The following is a 21,766-nucleotide window of genomic DNA, read 5'->3' on the forward strand; positions in this document are numbered from 1 at the left end:
CATTAGCCATTCCTGCATAGCTTCTGGATTTACTACTCGTAGCCTAAGCTAATTAAAGAGCTAACAAAGAGAGGAGGGTGCCTTCAGAAGCAGACGATTACATTGCTTTACACCTGGGTGTGGACAGGAGTCGACCAGTCTCATAATACCCAGCTCAGTGAGGATAAGTGACTTGTTCAAGGTCACCCAGCTAGCAAGCGGCGGGCCTTGCATTTCAATGCACATCTGTCTGATCCCAGAGCTTCACTGTTTTCTAATATACCAACAGTCACCCATACCTACCAGGCCCTCCTCTGGGGAAGGTTTTTACAAAGACATACTTGGGCCATCAGGAAGTGCAATTCAGAGGACTCCAAAAGAAAAATGTTCATGACCTTTGTTGAAAAGATTAAAAATGAGAAGCCACCAAAATAATCACCACCCTGATTTTGTTCCTTAAAAACTATGGATCTTCTGGTCAGGCACGGTGGCTCAAGCCTGTAATTCCAGCACTTTGGGAGGCCAAGGCAGGCAGATCACTTGAGGTCAGGAGTTGAAGACCAGCCTGGCCAACATAACGAAACCACGTGTCTATTAAAATACAAAAAAATTAGCCGAGTGCAGTGGCACACGCCTGTAATCCCTGCTACTCAGGAGGCTGAGGCAGGAGAATCGCTTGAATCCAGAAGGTGGAGATTGCAGTGAGCCAAGATCACATCACACTCCAGCCTGGGTGACAGAGCAAGACTGTCTCAAAAAAAAAAAAAAAAAAAAAAATTAGCCTGTGTGTGCCTGTAGTCCCAGCTACCAGGGAGGCTGAGATGGGAGGATCACTTGAACCCAGGACATGGAGGTTGCAGTGAGCAAGATCACGCCACTGCACTCAAGCCTGGGCAACAGAGTGAGATCCTATTTCAAAAAAGATAGATATGTGATTGATAGATAGATAGATAGATAGATAGATAGATAGATAGATAGATAGATAGATACATACATACATACATACATATATACATACCTAGTTTGCTCTGTGCCAGATGTATAGAATCTCATTTCACCCTCACATAAAACCCTGTAAAGCGGTAATATCACATTGTGTGCAGTTTACAGAAAAGCCTAGACAGATGATCAACTAGATCAAGTCACTTGCTGAATGTGATTCAGTTTGCAAGTGGCAGAGCTGGGATTTGAACCCAGGGCTATGTGACTCCTAACAGTGACACCCACAACCACCACCTAGCCCTGCCTCCAAGAGCAGTACCTGTCACAGAGGAGGTCAGATCTTGAAGCATCAAGCCTTCTGCAAATCCTGAACTGGATGCCAAAAGCAAGGTAGGCCGTTTGTCCCCATTTTACAAGTGGGGAAAGTGAGGCTAGGAGTAACATGCCCACGGTGACACAGAGAGTAAATGGCAAAGTCTGAATTTGAGCTCAGGTCTCTCTGACTCCCCAGAATCTGAACTGCTGATTTCTAAATACTTAGTGTTTCTGGGGCACCTCCCTAGATGTTTAATTTCAGTATTTGTGGATTAAGATGGAGGTTTCCATTCTCTGCTTCAAGGAAAAAATTTCTCTATGGGAAGCCAAAAGAACTAGCCAGATCCTTCTGGAGAGGATACAAATTAAAAAGTCAGGGAGGACCGAGGGGGTGGCTCATGCCTGTAATCTTAGCGCTTTGGGAAGCCAAGGTGGAGGAAGAGCTTGAGGTCAAGAGTTTGAGACCAACCCTGGTGACATAGCCAGACCCTGTCTCTAAAGAAAATAAAAAATCAGAAATAGGTCGGGCGCGGTGCCTCACGCCTGTAATCCCAGCACTTTGGGAGGATGAGGCAGGCAAATCTTCTGAGGTCAGGAGTTCGAGACCAGCCTGGCCAACATGGTGAAACTCCGTCTCTACTAAAAATACAAAAATTAGCCGGGCGTGATGATGTGCGCCTGTAATCCCAGCTACTCGGGAGACTGAGGCAGGAGATCGCTTGAACCCCGGAGGCGGAGGTTGCAGTGGGCCGAGATCGCGCCACTTCCCTCCAGCCTGGGCAACAGAGTGACTCCGTCTCAAGAAAAAAAAAAAAGAAAAGAAAAGAAAAAGAAAACTCGCCGGGCGTGGTGGCACGCACTTGTAGTCCCAGCTACTTGGGAGGCTGAGGTGGGAGGATTGCTTGAGCCCAGGAGGTGGAGGCTGCAGTGAGCTGCAATTGCTCCACTGCACTCCAGCCTGGGCGACATAACGAGATCCTGTATTTTAAAAGAAAACAAAAGTTGTTTAAGTCAGGGAGGAAAAGACACAGAGAGGGAAAGAGAAAATTAGAAGGCGGCGGCAAATTCAGCAGCACGGGGTGGAGGCTAAGAACAGGGGCTGCGCAGTCAAGGAGGCTAACAGGGTGAAGGGGTGGAAAGCATCTGCTTCTTCATTTCACGCCAGGGAAAAATGAGGCACACGACAGCGGATCCGGGACGAGGAGACCCGAGGAAGGCACCGCCGTGGAACTTAGAATTTCCGGGCCAGCCACCTAGCGTGCCGCAAATCCCCACGCGCGTCGGGTTTCCAGCACCTGCTCCTCCCGTCTGTGGCCTAGGCTCCGCCCCTCCCGCTGCTTATTGGCTGCTACATGAACGGGACAAACGCAAGCGACAACCAATGGGAGTGGCCCACGGCGCGTCTTTCCCGGGGAAGCCGAGGCGGACGCGGGAACCCGGAAATGCGAGGGAAGGACAAGTGGAGAAAGCCAATCCGCCGAGACGAGGGCTGCGGGCGGTTCAATGGCGAGTCGCCGAGGGCGGGGCCAGAGGCCGGCGGAGAAGGAGGACCCGGGAGCCGGCGGCCTCGGAGCTGGGAGCGCGGGGAAGGCGGTTGGGGTTCTGACAGCCGCGCGCGGTGAGAAGGGGGCAAGCCCGAGGGGCTCGAGAGGACGGAGCCGGGAAGGGTGCGGCGGGGCCGCGAGCTCTGGGCGGGGTTCGGGAAGGGGAGGCTCTGCAGTCCTGGAGGGGACTTGGACCGGTCCCCTCTCCTCTCCCGGCCTCAGTTCTCCTTTTCTTGGGAAGTGTGGGGGAGAGATTCGCGCCTCCTGGAACGCATTCCTTCCCCGCACACACCCCTGGCACCGGCGAACTGCCCCTTGCCTGTACCGCCCCGTCCAGGAGCCTGTCCCCTCGGGAAGCCACCCCTGGACCCGCGCAGCACTCCAGGCGCACCCGTTAAAGCTCATCGCAAGCCATTTCTCATGTTCTGTGGCAAAGGGCCAGGCTCCACATAAGACTCCGAACCCCCGATCCATCAGTCATTCCCGGGTCAGTACCAGCCCAGAGCAGGTGCACAGGCCCTGCTTAGTAATAAGGTAGAAGTTGAGACCCGGGGACCGGGCTCAGAGGCCCTGGTGTTTCCTTCCGGATGCCTCTGTTTACCTCTTGTGGGCCTTCTGGAATTTAACTTATGCTCTCTGTGCCTTGGTTTCCCTTGTCTGTAAAATAGAGCTAGGGGTAGCTCTTCTTTCATAGGGTGGCATGAGGGTGAAATGAGGCAATGTGTGGCCAGTACACAGCTCAGCACCTAGCACACCATAGTTGCTTAATAAGTGCTTATTGTTAGCATAGTGTTTGCATACCTGGCCCCCCTCCACTTCCACTGCCAGCCCCAAGTACATACAAGCCCTGTTGTCACTGAGGCCAAGCACTGTGGCCCACAGCCTGAGTTCCTTTCGAGATGCTCGAACTGCTCCTCCTCCTGGTGGGGTCCCTTCTGGACAGGCCAGAAACGGAAGGCCAGAGAGGGGAAGGGCACTGTGGGAGCTGTGGCTGAATATCAAGGTGAGGGCAATAAATGAGGCCACCCAACAGTTGTGCTTATCAAAGATTGGGTGTCAGAAGTGCTGTGGCTGATCTGCATGTGTGCCTGTCAGTCATTTGTGTCCCAAATGTTTGACATATGTCCACAAATCCAGTGTCTGTAGTCAGAAGCCACAGGGATGTATGGAAAGGGGGAACACGTTAGAGCCGTGGGGTTCCTGAGTTCCAGGTCCTAAGGCTGTCACTTGCTCCCGGCGAGACTTTGGGCAAGGGACTTCACCTCTCTGAACCTCAGTTCCCTCACCTGGAGAGTGGGATGAAAACATCAGCTCAAGTTGAAGACTATGACCCATGGGAGGCCTTTGTTGCTTAGCACAGGGCCTGGATTACAGCAAGTGCTCAATAATTGTTGGACCACAGCAGTGTTATTTTCACAGTCACACTGCTCAGGAGGTGGCACCAGTCCTTCTAGGCTGGTCCCTCCTCTAGTGAGATCCACTCCTTGACTTGCCCCCACCCCGTCTCTCTAGTGAGCTAAAAGAGGAAGTCTCCAAACCCATCTTCCTGGCTGAAGTCACGCCGTGTCCTGAACGTGTCTATTTCTCCTGTGACTCTTGGCTCCTTGCAGATCCTGCTGTGTCTCAGCTGCCTGTGGACATGCGCAAAGGGCCCTCTCCTGAGTCCAGATGATGCTCATGCCGATGGCTTCAGTGATGGCGGTGACTGAACCGAAATGGGTCTCAGTCTGGGGCCGCTTCCTCTGGGTGACGCTGCTGAGCATGGTGCTGGGGTCCCTGCTGGCCCTGCTGCTGCCCCTGGGGGCTGTGGAAGAGCAGTGCTTGGCTGTGCTCAAAGGCTTCTACCTGCTCAGGAGCAAACTGGACAGGGCGCAGCATGCCGCCGCCAAGTGCAGCAGCCCATCCACGGAGCTCAGCATCACCTCCAGGGGCGTGACGCTGCTGGTGGCCAAGACCAAGGCCTCTCCAGGTAAGAGACTGGCTGTCTTCCTCAATGTTTGTTAACTAAGCAGACAGACATAGAATGTGTGCCATGTCCTGTGTGCAGGGCATCGGGGTATTGTGAACAAGTCAGCCCTGAGCTCCTAGTATAGACAAGGTGACGTGACTGAGACAGTGTCACAAGTGTGGTGATGGGGAAGCACAAAGGGCTGTAGGAGCATACCAGGAAGGCTCCCTAGAGGAAGTGACACCTGAGCTGGGACCCAGTTGTTAAGTAGGAGTCATCCAAGGAAAAGGACTCCAGGCAGAGACCAGAGGTTAGCTGTCATAACTGACATAACTGTCATAAGAGAGCCTGGGGGCATTCGAGGAACTAAAGGAAGTTGAATGTGTGGAGCTGATCCTCAGGTGGCCGAGAGGGGCCAGGACAGGAAGGCTATGGCTAGAGTAGGCTCCCCACCTCCACCAGTTCTCTGTAGTGGGGACTGAATGTGCATTGTCAGATGATGGTGGCATCCCTGGCCTCTCCCCATGAGATGCCTGTAGCACCCCTACCACCACCCCAATTATGACAACTAACCAGGTCTCCAGACATCACCAAATGTCCCCTGGGGCGCACAATCAAACCACTGGGTTAAAAGAGTGAAAGAACAGTCCTGCGATGGTAAAGCCCCCAGGGTCTAGGAAGAGTGGGGAGTTGTTAACACCTTTGGGCCCCTGCAGGCCCAAAGGTGTGTCACCAGCACAGGACGAGCTGGAGATGTAGGAGAGGGCCTACATTGGGAGCTGTGGCCAATGGGAAAGGTCCAGCACAGAGGGTCCAGGCAGAGTAAATGCCCAGAACTTTCTATGTCCAAAAGGCAGGAGGCTAGGAAGCCAAGGAGGTGCCTCCCTGAATACAGAGTGTGGCTCTGGGGACACACGGATAGTGACTGGCATACCACCACACGGCTGGGGGATCAGTGGTACTGGGCACGTAGAGTACACACGATGTGGCTGGAAGAAGCCCCCCAAGGCCAGGGACCCAGGCCGGTCATCATGGTTTTCCGTGGAGACCAGCACAGGTGACAGCCCCCCTCAATGTCCTCTGCCCCCTATTCTCCCTCACATCGCTTCTTTGGCTCTCTTCCAGCAGGTAAGTTGGAAGCCAGAGCCGCCCTGAACCAGGCCCTGGAGATGAAGCGCCAGGGCAAGCGGGAAAAAGCCCAAAAGCTCTTCATGCATGCCCTCAAGATGGATCCGGACTTCGTGGACGCACTCACCGAGTTTGGCATCTTCTCAGAAGAAGACAAGGACATCATCCAGGCGGACTATTTGTACACCAGAGCATTGACCATCTCGCCCTACCATGAGAAAGCGCTGGTCAGCCGTGATCGGACGCTCCCACTCGTGGAGGAGATCGATCAGAGGTATTTCAGCATCATCGACAGCAAAGTGAAGAAGATCATGTCCATCCCCAAGGGGAACTCGGCTCTGCGCAGGGTCATGGAGGAGACCTACTACCATCACATCTACCACACAGTGGCCATCGAGGGCAACACCCTCACCCTCTCAGAAATCAGGCACATCCTGGAGACCCGCTACGCCGTGCCCGGGAAGAGCCTGGAGGAGCAGAACGAGGTCATCGGCATGCACGCGGCCATGAAGTACATCAACACAACCCTGGTTTCGCGCATCGGCTCCGTCACCATCAGCGACGTGCTGGAGATCCACAGGCGGGTGCTGGGCTACGTGGACCCCGTGGAAGCTGGCAGGTTTCGGACGACACAGGTCCTGGTCGGACACCACATCCCTCCCCATCCGCAGGATGTGGAAAAGCAGATGCAGGAGTTTGTACAGTGGCTCAACTCTGAGGATGCCATGAACCTGCACCCGGTGGAGTTTGCAGCCTTAGCCCATTATAAACTCGTTTACATCCACCCTTTCATTGACGGCAACGGGAGGACCTCCCGCCTGCTCATGAACCTCATCCTCATGCAGGCGGGCTACCCGCCCATCACCATCCGCAAGGAGCAGCGGTCTGAGTACTACCACGTGCTGGAAGCTGCCAACGAGGGCGATGTGAGGCCTTTCATTCGCTTCATCGCCAAGTGTACTGAGACCACCCTGGACACCCTGCTTTTTGCCACAACTGAGTACTCGGTGGCACTGCCAGAAGCCCAGCCCAACCACTCTGGGTTCAAGGAGACGCTTCCTGTGAAGCCCTCACCCTAGAAATCCTTCCTCAGTGACAAAGGATGTCCTGAGGTTCGGGGAAAAAAAAAGAAACAGCATTTCTAGAAACCTAGTCACTTTCCAAAGCAAAAGGAGAAACATTCTTTACCTCCAAATGTTTAGTTTAAAAAAACAAGAAAACACTTAAGTTATGAAACCTTGTCTCTAAAATAACTTATAATTCAAGCAAGCTATTTATTTTCTTCTTTGGAGCAAGCTAGTCAGTGTTGTGTGGTGTCTGCTGTGTCTTGCTGGTGGCTGTACTTTAGGGGCAACAGTGCCACCATGTGATCAGAACACAGGTTCTGGAGCAGAATTTGCACTAAGGGGGAGGAGTGGCCAGATGTGGGACAGGGCCCAGAGCCACTGATATAACGCCTCCAAGTACTTCTCTGAAACGGGCTGAGAGGTTCTGTGACTGCAACTGGGAAGTCAGACCCAAGTCGCAGCTGAGAGAAATGGTTGAAAGCTCACTTTCTTGAGGTTTAGATTAGTGGTGACTAACTTCCAAGCAAACTTCATAGAAGAGAAAATGAATGCTGACATTCCTTACCTCCAGGAACTTTTTGAGCCATAGTTTGCAAACTTTAGTGCCAGCGGCTGTTTTTTTCCATGTTGAGACTATTTTTCTAATTAAGAATAGGGGGTAGCCATAAAGAGCTGTATGTTGGAGGGGGAAACATGGGGGGTGGGCAGTTTGGTTTTGTGTATTGGCGTTTCTCTCACACTTCATTTGTAGTAACTCAAGCCAGATGTTTTCGTCTAAAAGTTCTCTGGGCTTGTCATTCCACCTGTATCATGCTGCCAGCCAGGTGTTATGCTAGTAGGCATCTGCCCTCACCCTTCTGCCTGAGTTTTCTGTAGGTAGATGTTAACCTGAGAAAACAAGTGCCACATGGACATCAAATAAGCATTTTTGATAATGAATTAGAGCACCAGTTTCTACTGAATGGAGCAAAAACCTTCAGCCATGGCCAGGCTGCATCCCTCTGGTCCTGGAGTTTCATCTACTTACTGCCTGGACCCCCACCTTCCACGGCCTTTGCACTGTCCCATGTCCCGTCCCCCATGGGGAGGCAGAAGAGATTGCCTCAGAGTGGCCTTATTTTTTTCGCAACTTGTGAAATGATGCAGTGCTCTATGTAATATGGCCGAGTCTCCAAGCGCTCCAATGGAAGTAGAATCTTCTCTTTCAATCATATGGCACAGCTGCCAATATGACTGCTGCTATTTAGAGTCAGAGTGGTGGAAGTCACTGGGTCCCTTTCCTAGTGACGGAGCCCGTGATGTCTAACACTGTACTGCACTTTGTCAGCGTGTCAGTGATGGCGAATACGCAGTGTTGTCTGATTTGGGAATTCCATTCCTGACAGTAATGAGGCCACTGCTCTAATGTCGTTTATACAGTTATTCAGTTGTATAAATAGCACATTGAGTAGTTTTTGAAAGGTTAAGAAAAATAAGTGAAAAGATATATGAAATGGCTCCAAATAATAATTATTCAAACCTCTATAAAATATGTTTTCATACTCTTATGCTGCCAGAGGTACTTCTTAAACTCTTCTCATCTTGGTTTTATAAGCACACCAAGGAGGTCTGACAGATATGTTTGCTTCTACTATAGAGCAAGAGAATTTGCACTTTAGCTATATGTGAAGGATATTATTTTAACAAATTCCTGATTCTAATAAAGTTATTTTATTACATGAATGCCTGAGACTTTGCTGTCTTATTTGGGAGATGTTCCCATCTGTCATAAGGGCAATAGGGGTATTCTGACCTTCGGCCCTATTCATAATACTGTTCTGGGAGAGCAACAGATCCAAGATGGTGATTTCCATGGGCAAGCGAGCCAGAAGTTGGATAAACCGCCTACCTAGGTGGTTAGGACAAATTACTGATTTTTTTTTTTTACTAAGACTCAATTAACTGGAGTAGTTTTTCATGTTTCTATTTACCATCAGTTCTGGATTTTCTGCAGAAAACACAAACCCACTCATGTGCTCCTGGAAATCCATTTCTAGAACAGTCAACACCCCAAACCTAAATTGGGTTCTGCTCAAGCCCGAAAAGGTTTGCCCCTGTAACAAGCCTGGGTTGACATCTGCAAGTATGACATTAAGGTCAGAATACTGGCTGCAGGCAAGAAAGCCAAACCGTTAATGTGAAGCAGCGAAAAGTAAGGCCACACTCACCCATAGTGATGTTCACGGCTCTTCACGTGTCAGGTCCCCAACCATGAGGGCTCCCTCTGAGCTACCCAAATCATCTCACCAGCTGAACAGCCTTCCAAACAGCATCACAGAGAACACTGCAGGAAGAACACGTGGGACAGCAAAGGTTCTTGCTGCTGTCAACAGCCAGCGCTTGAATTTAATTCAGAAGTCTAGTAAAAAGTTTGTTTTGTGTAAAAAAGAGACGGAGGGGAACTTACATTTTAAAAGATGTAAGAGGCTTACGAACCAATAATTTACAGGGAGGAGAGCTGATATTTATAGGAAGGTGGAAATTTGAGTGGACAGTTGACATTAAGGGATTACCACTAATGTTTCTAGGAGTGAAGGCCTTTCAGTCCTGAGACACCTGCCACAACATTACTGGACGAGCACAATGACATCTGGAACATGCCTCAATATAACAGAAGGTGGAAGGGAGACAGACATAAAGGAAAAGGGGCTGGGAGTTGAGGAATGCTGGAAGCTGAATGGTAGGCACACAGGAGTTTATTTTACTGTTCTGTCTACTTTTTAATCGGTTATATTAAAAAATGTTAAGTTAAAAAAATATAGAAAAGCCCGACTGATGCACAAAAACTTACTTACACAACAGATAAATGAGGAGTTGATTCCTATGACATACACAAGGATTCCCTGACATCTTTCTCCAGAGTGTCTTAATAAAGTAAGCTTCCCCTACTGAACTGGCAATGCTGTTTTCAAAGCAATAAATATTTGATAAAGATGTGAGGTAAAAAAGCTCAAAAGCTCCAGTGTCAAACTGCTATAAACTGAATTGTATAAAAACTGAAGACACATCACAGCTGAAATAATTTAAATCAAAGTGACAATGGGATTTGACTTACAGAAGCTCTATTTACACATCTATTAGGTAAAGCAAGGTACACCCACTTCAAAACACATCTGTATGTGAATGCACATCTGAGTACCATTCAGCAAGAAGTTTTGAAGAGAACTTCAGTTTAATAAAGCTAAATGGGGAGAATTGAAGTTTGCATTTGACATGGTATTAAACAAAACCAAAGGGCTGAACTCATGTTTAGACAACACAGGTCACTAGTCACTAGGCAAAGAAAACAGTCCACAGCAGGTGGCACAAATAATTCCTATACAAAACAAATGTTGCAAATATTCTGCTTTTAGGAAACATGAAATAATGGCTGACATGTCATTTACAAATACATAATATAAAAATGCACAGCCCCCTTGAACAAAAATCCAGCAAATGTTTTATAGATGACTTCCCTCAGACCCACCCCCGTAATAGGCCATTCTGGTGAATTACTAGCATCTGCCATTTCATCTTTTAAAATTAAAAGAATGACGGGCACATGTGCTGTGCAGTGTAGAAGAGAAGTGTCATACAAAAAGGGGCCGGAGCTGGCCAGAAACATTTGGACAACTGCATCTCAAAAACCGTGTTCTCGTTTCGCTTCTGTGCCTCAGTCTTTAAGACACAAACGTATCTTGGGACACCACATCCTGGGCCCAGGGAGCCTGCAGAGTGGTCACTTTTCTGCCACTGCCCTCAATATGAGGGAGCACTGAAAGGCTCTTGACTTAGAACCCCTTCCCCCTTTCTGTCTAAAGCAGAGGAGCCATCTGTGGTTGCGAGCGGGCAGCACACCAGGCCTGTCCATCCCCAGTGCACCGCGGGGTGGTGGGAGGTCCGCCGGGCCAGAGTGAAGTAAGGCATTTCCTGTCTCCCAGAGTCCCGTTCACTTTCTCAGAAACAGCTTGGCAAAATCAGCATTGGACATCTTGGGTGCCTCGGTGGCCGCTGAGGCGGCAACTGCAGGAGCCGCGGCAGGGCCATTCTCGGCCTGAGGAGCTGCAGCACTTGGGCGCTGCAGGGCACGAGGCAGTAGAGACAGCTGCGTCCTTCCCTTCCCCCTCCTAGAAGAGCAAACACTGAATGGACCTTTTGAAGCAACAATTTGTGGCCCCTCATTTATTTGTAAAAATAAACCAAGATAGTTTTAAATATAACCAGAAGCTAAAAGGGGGAAAAGAAAAAAGGATGAGATAATCCCTGCCTCCTTAATTCTGGCTGTTAAGTAAAAACTGCTTCGACAGACTTGGCCTTGTTCAGTTTTGGCAAAGATCAACCCTGAGCACCAGTCGCACTCAGAGGGGATCAGTGTGACTATCACCTCTCAGACCTCCCCAGTCACCCGGCAATTCTGCTATCTCCTCCTCATCCCTAGCAGGCAAAAAGCACAGCTTATGTGGATCATATAGCTAGGGCTGTAGACTGGCACACACGTGGGTATAAGATTTCGTTTTAAACATAGCTCCAACTGGCAAAGGGGACTTGAAAATAATCACTGCCTTTAGTTTTGTCTGAAATAAATGACAAGTGTAAATTGGCCAGTACCAGGCAGAGGTCACTGCCTAGGCTTGCATCCTGCTCTGGACGCCTTGCTCCAGTGGAACCACAGTGATTACCACAAGGAACAGCACGTCTTGGCTTTTCTGTCCTAACAGGAAGCTAATTCATGCCGGGTTAATCCCCCCATGGTCCATGAACTGGTGCCAGCCAGGACGAAGTTTGCACTAGTCTACCATGCAAGCACTTACGCTCCGTATGTCTGCGGCAAAAGCATGGGGCCACCTGGTGCCTTCCTGGTCTCCGGCTTCTCTGGAACCTTCCTCTGAGGAGGGTTGCTGATTGCCACTTTGATGACGTTCTCTTTGATAGTCATGCCGTCCATCTTCATCACAGCCTGCGACGCCTGGGATTCATTTTCATACTCCACATAGGCCAGGCCCTGGAAGAGGCAAGATTCAGAACCAAGTCAGATCCCACAGACCAGGGACGTAACCTCCTCCCACAGGGCAGGCACTGGGCTTCCTCCCTGAGACCAGCAGACCAGGCCACAGCAAATGACCAACCAACAGGTTACCTTCCCCACCACTGCATCCTCTGTCTACAGGCTTATTTCCCCACCCTACTCTCCTTCCCAACTGCTGCTACGCACTGTAACTTCAGATAACCCTTCCAAGTTCAGTACACCTTGTATGTGCTGCAGAAGTAGAAAGAAAGAAGGAAACAGACAGATGGACCAGTATAAATCCAGCAAATAAACCAAGAGGTGGATGGGACACAGGGCCAGCAGCCCAGGTGCCCAGGTGAGCCCTTGTGTTTCTGTGCCTTCACCCACTCCCTCATTTCATCCTCTTTTTCTCTCCATTAACCTGGATAAAGGGGAGGGAGAGTGGGCGGTGGGTAGACAGTAACAAAACCACTTACTACACAAAATGGGGCACAAAAGGACTTAGGAGGAGACTGAGCGTGCAAGAAGGAAGGACAGTAGAAGAGGCACTGCAATGGAGGGACTCAAGGGGCCTGGCTGGAGGCCCCAGGGAAAGAGAGGCCTGGGACAGAGGGAAGAGGCTACAGGAGGGTGCCCACCCCAAAGCCCATGTGCTGCTGGTCACAGGGCTTCCCCCAAGCCCCACAGCCAGGGGCCATAGTGTGGTGAATTCATGATCATCTATTTCCAACTGCTTTATTCTTTTTAGCACAATTAACTACAAACAAGTTAATCTGACTCCAAATGTAAGTAGAGCTAAGTGTGCAGATCTTTCTGTGAAATTAACTTTTGTTTCTCAGCAGACAAACTAGGAATCCATTCTAGAGGCTAAATCATCTTTGAACAGAGACAGACAGGAAGCTTGCCCAAGCCTTGAAGACAAGGCACGATCTGCTCTGACTCTGACCTTTGGTTTGCCAGCCCGGTTGGTGACCAGCCTGAGGTCCTTCACGGTGCCATGAGCCTTACAGATTTCTTCTAGTTCTTCTTTAGTACAGGAGAAAGGCAGGCCTGAGATGAACAGCTTGTGTTTCTCTAGGGAAGTGCTGTACCTGAACACCTATAGGAAGAAGGAAGACAGAGAAAAACCATGATTCGAGGCATGACCCAGCTCACCTGACTCCTCTGACACCAGCCTTGTCCCCAGGAGCAGCCCAGCCAGGCAGACTAGAGCCAAGCCATGCTCTGAAACTTGTTAACGGGGCCACTGGGGTGAGTCACTTAACCTCTCCAGGCCTCCATGTCTTCCTCTGTAAAACGGCAAGAATAAAAGTGGCCATTCACAGAGTCTGATGAGGAGTCAATGAGGTGACACACATAAAGCATTCAGCACAGTCCCTTGTCATGACTAAGCACCCAGCAAGAAGGAGCCATGCCATGAGTCAGACCTCAGTCAGCCGGCTCAGGACGGACCTTGGCTCACAAGGAAGTTTACATCCAAACACAGCATAAAACTTCCATGTCTACCCTAAATATCACTGCTGCAGGAAGAAAGTGCCTGTCTAAAGCAACCATAGAGGAAAGGTATTCTTTTTTCCATAAACCTACCTTAAAATCGGGGTTTTTGCTCTTATCCACACAGGGGGAAACAAACATTGGCCTCCCTTCTACACTTTTCCGGTCCATCTCCAGTGCCTGAAGGGCTGATTTCTCCTCTTTAAACTCCACGTAGCAGTAGCCTCGGAAATCCCCGCGATTGCTGAAGATGGGTCTGATCTGAACCACCTCCCCACAGGCCTCGAAGAGTGGCCTGAGCTTCACGTCCGGCTCCTGCATGCTGTAGGGCAGGTTGCTGACAAAGACGGTGATGCTGTCCTTGCTGCTGTCGTGCAGCACCTTAGGCATGTCCCTCTTCAGGGAGGCTGCCTTCTCCTTCTGCTTCGAAGGGGGTTCCACGTCTACAGTGGCACATTTCCCAGCGGGCCCTGCTGCTACTTCTACGTTTTGTGTTTCTCCAGCTTCAGGGATGCTGTTCTCGACCCTTCTGCGTTTGGAAGGCTGCTCTACAGGTTTTCAAAACAAAAGTAGCCATGGTTAACTGTTACTTCTCTTCAGGGAGCCTGAACAGAGGTGTGAAGTCCAAGCGCTGTGACAGCTGCCTGTGACACTCTCCCTCGCCAGACTCGGTGGGGCAAGCATCACCCCTGAGAAGTCTTTTGTGACCCACCTGACCTGTCCCACAACTTTCTGTGCCCCAGTTACACTCCGGTAAGTGGGCTCAATCAAGTGGAAGTAACAACATAAATCCCCACTGTCCACTCTTAAATTATACAAAAGGCAAATTATACAAAAGGCCAGTGGGTATCAAAGTTCAGAAGGCAAATTCCAGGGCCCCTCTCCTACAAAGCCCAGGTCAACAGGGGTGGGATAGGACAGGAGAATCTGCACTGGAAAAGCACCCTAGTGACTGATGCCCGTGCCCCAGGGAGCACATTAGGAAAAGCACTACAAAGGGGCTATGGTTTCTAAAACACTTTCAATAAGGTCTTGTGTCCTTAAGAGAGCTTAACCACAATCTTCTACTGCAGTCTGTCCTCACCACTGCCTCCACAGGGCCAGGACTGAAGTTCAACAGACATCAGCCTCCGGCAAACAGACCTCCCCATCAGTTCACCCACTGACTTTACAATGCAATGTAAGCCCTGCACACTGCTACTGTATTCAAGAGTGTCCCTGGGCTGGGTCCAGCTGACTGGCCCACCTACCACTGCAGACTCCTCAACCACTGCCCCATCCCTCTCCCATGCATCCGGGTTCAAACCCAATTATCTGCTGCTCACAGAGAATGCCAGGCTGTGCTGTGCCTTCAGGCTGTGCTAACATTGGCTCCCTGTCTAGCTCAGCCCTTCCCTTCTTGCTGCCAGACAGTCACTCGGTCTTCCCCCTGGATGCCGCATCTCTTCCCCACAGTCTTCCTAGTATGAAGCTGACCCACTAGTGCCTTCTTTGGCCTCCACCAGTATTAACAACTCCATCTCCCACAGTCCTGATCGCATGCCATGCCCTGATCAAACGACACTGCAGTCACACATCACATTTGCCTTACTCTGCTAAACTGTGAGGCCAGAGGAGCAATGAGCCACCCTCAGTCATTTAGGGCAGCCCAAACAAGGTGTGCAAGCAAGGTCAACTCAACGATGGATGACTCCATTCCCAGTTCTCTCTGGCTCACACATCTGTACTAAGAAAGTGTACAGAGAGTCCTTTCATGTCCAGAGACAATTCTTTTTTTTTTTTTTTTTTGAGGCAGTGTCTTGCTCTGTCTCCCAGGCTGGAGTGCAACAGCATGATCTCAGCTCATTGCAACCTCCACCTCCCAGACTCAAGTGATTCTCGTACCTCGGCCTCCCGAGTAGCTGGGAAAACAGGCGCCCACCACCACGCTCAGCTAATTTTTGTATTTTTAGTAGAGGCAGGTTTTCACCATGTTGGCCAGGTTGGTCTTGAACCCCTGACCTCAGGTGATCTGCCCACCTCAGCCTCCCAAAGTACTGGGATTACAGGCGTGAGCTACCACGCCCAGCCACCAGAGACAATTCTTTACCTTGACTGACTCTCTGAAGTAAGTATGACCCAGAGCTGCCCGTCCCTGAAATTACAAGGGTGAAAGAAACACTGCTGGAAAATTCCACTAAGTCAGAACCATTAAAAGCAGGGCCAAGGCCGGGTGTAGTATCTCATGCCTGTAATACCAGCACTTTGGGAGGCCAAGGCGGGAGGATCACTTAAGGTCAAGAGTTCCAGACCAGCCTGGCTAACATGGTGAAACCCCATCTCTACTAAAATACAAAAATTAGCTGGGTGTGGTGGCGGGCGAACTGTAATCCCAGCTACTTGAGAGGCTGAGGGAGGAGAATCGCTTGAACCCAGGAGGCAGAGGTTGCAGTGAGCCGAGATCATGCAATTGCACTCCAGCCTCGACAGAGCAAGATCTTCTCCTGCACTCCAAGATCATGCAACTGCATTCCAGCCTCAACAGAGCGAGACTCCCTCTCAAAAAGAAGAAAAAAAAAAAAAAAGCAGGGCCAAGCTTGGCAGGTCTGTGCAGGGTAGGGGCTGCAGCAATGGTGCGGGATGCTAGAGCCTGAATGGAAGGAAGAAGACGAGCAGACATGGGGCAGTGGCAGGGACCCAGCCTAGATCTGGAAGCCTGAGTGAAGGAGGCAAGGGTGTCCATGCAGAGCCGTGCCTGACCCCAGGTGTGGGAGACCAAACAGGGTGGGGATGGCACCCGTGAGAAGGGGAGGCAGGGACAGGAATTTGATTACATACCTACAGGGGCTGGGTGGAATAAGTGAGGACGCTGAGGATAAAGGCAGCCAAGTTTCTCAAGGTTAGAAAAGGGCGTGACATGGCTGGGCGCGGTGGCTCACACCTGTAATCCCAGCACTTTGGGAGTCCAAGGCGGGTGGATCACTTGAGGCGACAAGTTCAAGACCAGCCTGGCCAACATGGCAAAACCCCATCTCTACTAAAAATACAAAAAATTAGCCAGGTGTGATGGTGTGTGCCTGTAATCCCAGCTACTTGGGAGGCTGAGGCACAAGAATCACTTGAACCCAGAAGGCGGAGGTTGAAGTGAGCCAAGATCACCCCATTGCACTCCAGCCTGGGCAACAAAGCGAGACTCTGTCTCAAAAATAAATGAATAAATAAATTTTAAAAAGAGAGAGAAAGGCGTTGCAAGTATGAAAGAGAACCCTGTGGTGTTAGACTGGAACTGGAGGTACTGGTGTGAAATCATGATTTTCAGCATACACAAATAGTTACAGAAGTAAATACGGACATAAATATGTCTGTGTACACATGCACGCACATGCGCGTGCACACACACACACTCTCCCTACCCTTGACCATTCAGGCCTAGGAACAATACCCAGTAGCAGTGAGCACAACCAGCACCTCCTAAATACCACTCATCACTCAAAGGAACCTTGGAGAAATGATGGATTCCAGGACTGAGTTATGGAAAGTACAAGATGACCCTTGGGTATTGTGCGCCAGAAGGTGAGGAAATGATCAAAGAACAAGGGGACAGGTCAAAGGGACACAGAAGCCTGTGTGATGGAACTCTTGCTAGCCAAACCTGGGATAAGTAGAGCATCAACATAAATAATTATCAAAAGGGTTGTCGCCAGCAGTGGAACAAAGCGAATCACAGTCCACCTGATGGGACTCAATGAGCAGGCCACAGGAGCGCTTGTGCACTATTCCTGCCCGAGATGCATGAGCGGAATCCAATCCCTAGAGAGCATCAGACACACCCAGGCTGAGGGACACAACACAGCAACTGGCCTGTCCCCTTCCAAGAGTGCAGGTCATCAGAGTAAAAAACAGCTGAGGAGTGCTCCAGACGGAAGGAGATCCAGGAGACAAGACAGCTAAACACAACAGTGCATCCTGAACCGGATCCTTTCACTACAAAGGACATTATCAGGACAAATGGGAGCCCATGGCTGGGGTCTGAGGATTAGATGGGAGTAGCGGTCACTGCTAACCCCGGCTCTGATGGCTGCATTCTAGTCATGGAGAAGAGGGCCCTTGTTTGTAAGACATACACCCTAACAGTGATCAAAGGGTGATGGGTATCAAGCTGGTAACGTATTCTCAAATGGTACAGGGAAGAAAGTTCTTCGTACTGTTTTCGCAACTTCTCTAACTTTGATACGTTTCAAAACACAATTTCTCAAGAGCTCCTTACCTTCTTCATCATCGCCCCACTCTTTCTCATCGTCCTCATCTGCTCCGCGCTTCTCTGGGCCTCTGGTCTTTTTCTTCTTTTTCAACGCTTTCTTCTCGGCCCGGGCTCTTTTCCGTTGTTCAGCCTTTTCTTCTTCTTGCTGCACGAGGGCTGCTTCCTTCTCTGCAGCCTAGAAAAGTGGGAAGATGATGCATCGCTGGATGTGGCAGTTACATTCACTGTACTGATTTGTCATGAAAGGGGAGAGGGAGTGGAAGTTCATTACTACATGAAAAGCAGAGGTCTGGAGAAAAATGTGGACAGGCTCACAGCTGTTCCACACCAGAGCTCATTCAGGTTCTTTGGAATTCTGGATCTGATGTCTCTGTTAATATTAGCAATTTCCTCACCCTAATCATTACTCATCAAAAGGAAGGGAAAAAAAATCCATAAAACTGGCTGGGGGCAGTGGCTCACACCTGTAATCCCAGCACTTTGGGAGGCCGAGGTGGGTGGATCACGAGGTCAGGAGATTGAGACCATCCTGGCTAACATGGTGAAACCCCGTCTCCACTAAAAAAATACAAAAAAAATCAGCCAGGTGTGGTGGCCGGAGCCTGTAGTCCCAGTTACTCAGGAGGCTGAGGCAGGAGAATGGCATGAACCCGGGAGGCGGAGCTTGCAGTGAGCCAAGATGTGCCACTGATCTCCAGCCTAGTGACAGAGCGAGACTCCGTATCAAAAAACAAAAAAAAAATCCATAAAACTAAAGCCCCAAATAAGTTGGGGGTGTTCATGTTCCACTCACTAGGCTAAGGGAGGCTCTTCTTTATTCTTTTTCATCAATTCTACTAAATTTTAGAGTCAAAATTCCCTCACTACATGAAACAAGTACTTAATATTGGGGCTGAAGTTTTAGAACAATCTGAAAAGACAGGTTTAAGCATTGATCTAAATATTTTATAATTAATACTGAGTAAAAGACACTTAGGAAAATGTAAAATGTCTTGACAAGAAACATCCATACCAAACCGAGCCAAAATAGCTACCAGAGGTGCCAAAGACTTCAAACAAACATTGTCATTACCTTCATTCTCTGCTCATTGACACGAGCTAATCGGGTTTCAGTTTTCTGAACAGCTGTATCCCAATCTTCTAAAGAACCTTGAAAGAAAGAGAAGCAAAACTTTCACTCTTTAGGATTCTGAAGGATACAATCACATAAATTTTTCTTAATTTCTCTATACCTCCAGAAGAGATCTCTCCCATCAAATAATAAGAAAATGTAATCCATGTAGCACTGAAGTTCAGAATTCAAATAGTCCTTCTAAGTGGGTTTAAAATGTCCCTTCCCTTTCAGGAGAGACTTGAAAACCAGAATATGATCTATTAAGGGCTCTAGAAGGCAAAGAATATGAAAACGTTCTAATGCAAAAAGTACATTTATATTAAGATGAAGAATTTTAAGAGCTACTCAAATGTTGAGGCATTTCTTTCTTTTTTTTTTTTTGAGACGGAGTCTCACGCTGTTGCCCAGGCTGGAGTGCAGTGGCGCGATCTCGGCTCACTGCAAGCTCCACCTCCCGGGTTCCCGCCATTCTCCTGCCTCAGCCTCCTGAGTAGCTGGGACTACAGGCACCCGCCACCGCGCCCGGCTAATTTTTTGTATTTTTAGTAGAGACGGGGTTTCACTGTGGTCTCGATCTCCTGACCTTATGATCCGCCCGCCTCGGCCTCCCAAAGTGCTGGGATTACAGGCTTGAGCCACCGCGCCTGGCCATTTATTTCTTATTTTTTGGTGGTCTCTGATTCCCAGTTCTGAGGGGTCCATACCCAAAATCCAGACCAATACCCACAGATAAGTTCATATTATTTTTCTATCTGAAGGCTCTGAAATTTAACAAGGGATGCAAAGAACACACTGAGCCATTTGCCTCTCCAAGGTCCTCTTGTTGGACAGACGTTGTACTAGAGCACAGTGGCTCTCAAAGGAGGGATCCTGCCCATCAAGAGACATTTGGCAATGTTAACAGACATTTCTGGTTGTCATGTTTGGTTGCAGTGAGGAAGTTGCTACTGGCATTTCAGGGCTAGAAGCCAGGGATGCTGCTAAACATCGAACACACAGTCCCCCCAACAAAGAATTAGAACTCTGTGCTACAGTGACATCACAGAGTCCTCCTGGTAGCTGCAGAATTTGAGAAGAGCTGCAGGAGGACTCATTTTCAGGACACTTGTGACAGTCTAATCATAGGGCACCACTTAAGGGGTGGCAGCGTAAACACAGTCTGTCGCCAGACTGTAACCAGATGCTCCTACTTGAGACCAAACAGCAAATGGGTTAGGCTCCAAGCCAGAAGAAAGCCGGGGGTCCCACCTTCTGTCCTCTCCATGGTGAGTAACACTTCACAGACGTGCTCTGGGTAGTCACTGGTGCACTGGACAGCCCGGTGCAGGGCCTTCCGGCAGTGCTGGGTGTCACCATGCGCTCTAAGGCAGAAAACAAAAAGTTGCTGCCACCAGGACACAAAGTGGAAGGCACTCAAAGGGAGAGGCCGTCTTCTCCCAGGTAGAAACTCACTCTTCAGTAACTCTAGCTTCTGAGAAGACCTTAGCTTTCAGATCTATCCACGATGCTTTCTCCTTCCACAGTCTCTACAGTCACCTACTAAGGATTTCCCTGAAGCACTCTCTCCCTCAGCCATGCAGGGGCTACTGGAAAGCGTACCCGAGAACGTGATCTGCAACCACCATTCTGCCTTTACAGCATTCACATGTGCGGCACATGGCGGGGGAGTCCAACAGCTCTCTGTAACCTGATACAGTCCCCAGGGAAATTTTACTATGGAGTCCTACTGAGGGGAGAGTCATGAATCCAGGGAAGTGTCAAATTTCATACCCAGAGTCAAATCTTTTTTTTTTTTTTTTTGAGACAGAGTCTCGCTCTTGTCACCCAGGTGGGAGTGCAATGGCACGATCTTGGCTCACTCCAATCTCTGCCTCCCAGGTTTGGGCAATTCTCCTGCTTCAGCCTCCCAAGTAGCTGGGATTACAGGTGCCCACCACTACACTCAGCTAATTTTTGTATTTTTAATAGAGACATGGTTTCACCAGGCTGGCCAGGCTGGTCGCCAACAGATCTTTTTTATACACTGCTAATCACAACAGCTACACAACAATTCTGTTAATCATAACTGTTATGAAATAGTGTATTCATATATGTTTTTAAAACATTTTAAATATACATAATTATATATACATATTATGATACTCAGAAAAAAGTTCAGAGCACTGGTTCTCAAAGTAGGATCCATGTACCCCTGAGGCTCTCCCAGAGCCTCTCAGGGGGCCTGCAAAGTCAAAACTCCTTTTATAAATAATAATACCAAGACATTACTGGACTTTTTCACTGTGTTGACATCTTCAAGACAGTGCACAAGTAATGGTGGCCCTTAGCACAAATCAAGGCAGCAGAAATCCTTTTAATGCACTGTGTGATGAAATACTAAATACACTTAAAGCCCTTCTCATACTGAAGTACAACGGTTATTGCAAAAAAAAAAAAACATATTACCGTTTGAGTTGCAAGCTGATCAAGTCACTTTTTTCAAGGACACCATTTTTACTTGAAAGAAAACTTGAGTGACAAACCACGGTCAGTTACTCAGACCTGGGTATTTGGCAGACATTTTTGAAAATTTACAAAGTGAGGCTGCCACTCTGGGGAAAACCACTGACAGTATTTGTTGTATGTGATAGAATTCAAGCTTTCAAGTGAAAATTAGAATTTTGGAAAACTTGTATCTGCCACCACAAGTCTGACAGCTTCCTACTTAAAATACTTTTCTACTAAGATCAGTACAGATATGAACAAATACGATTTTTTAATACTATAGAAGAAAATACGTCAACATTTGAAAGAGCTGCATGATTTAGTGAATTGGGATTTTTCCAAATAATGTCGTAGAATTATGGCATCGTGTAAAAGATAAAATAGATAAATGGGTATTACTCTAACAGAATCTGTCAATATGGTTTTAGATTCCACATGCAACACTGAAGTTTTGCTAGAATATGTATGAAAGAATACCCACAATT

General features: G+C 48.8%; 2 protein-coding genes and 1 long non-coding RNA gene across 8 annotated transcripts in view; 1 reads left to right on the plus strand and 2 right to left on the minus strand.

Annotated features, from left to right (window-relative positions):
• LOC107001006 (uncharacterized) overlaps positions 1-9,246 on the minus strand; it is a 77,017-nt gene extending 67,771 nt beyond the window's left edge. Inside the window, exon 1 of the long non-coding RNA XR_013401322.1 lies at positions 9,131-9,246. This is a non-coding gene — a long non-coding RNA (uncharacterized LOC107001006). The remainder of the gene's footprint in view (positions 1-9,130) is intronic.
• FICD (FIC domain protein adenylyltransferase) lies at positions 2,620-8,645 on the plus strand. 4 transcript variants are annotated; one of them, XM_077954863.1, is made up of 4 exons: positions 2,682-2,854; positions 3,118-3,267; positions 4,391-4,749; positions 5,854-8,645. In XM_077954863.1, the coding sequence occupies exons 3-4, from the start codon at positions 4,449-4,451 to the stop codon at positions 6,933-6,935; spliced, it is 1,383 nt and encodes a 460-aa protein (XP_077810989.1). In that variant the 5' UTR covers positions 2,682-2,854; positions 3,118-3,267; positions 4,391-4,448; the 3' UTR covers positions 6,936-8,645. The 4 variants fall into 4 exon arrangements, with proteins under 4 accessions (XP_001095158.2, XP_077810989.1, XP_077810987.1 ...); XM_077954861.1 differs by having other exon boundaries at positions 2,718-2,854; positions 3,003-3,267; XM_001095158.5 differs by lacking the exon at positions 3,118-3,267 and having other exon boundaries at positions 2,620-2,854.
• A 700-nt stretch (positions 9,247-9,946) lies between the features above and the next one.
• The window catches only part of SART3 (spliceosome associated factor 3, U4/U6 recycling protein), a 36,366-nt gene continuing 24,546 nt past the window's right edge, over positions 9,947-21,766 (minus strand). For 2 of the 3 annotated variants that reach the window (XM_077952622.1, XM_015152679.3), the window contains 7 exons: positions 20,046-20,158; positions 18,756-18,832; positions 17,690-17,858; positions 13,537-13,991; positions 12,896-13,048; positions 11,753-11,943; positions 10,116-11,068 (listed from right to left, as the gene is read on the minus strand). In XM_077952622.1, coding sequence (XP_077808748.1) covers positions 10,891-11,068; positions 11,753-11,943; positions 12,896-13,048; positions 13,537-13,991; positions 17,690-17,858; positions 18,756-18,832; positions 20,046-20,158 — 1,336 coding nt within the window. In that variant the 3' untranslated portion in view covers positions 10,116-10,890. 3 annotated transcript variants of the gene reach the window in all.

This window comes from Macaca mulatta, chromosome 11, assembly GCF_049350105.2.
Source record: "Macaca mulatta isolate MMU2019108-1 chromosome 11, T2T-MMU8v2.0, whole genome shotgun sequence".
Taxonomy (NCBI): domain Eukaryota; kingdom Metazoa; phylum Chordata; class Mammalia; order Primates; family Cercopithecidae; genus Macaca; species Macaca mulatta.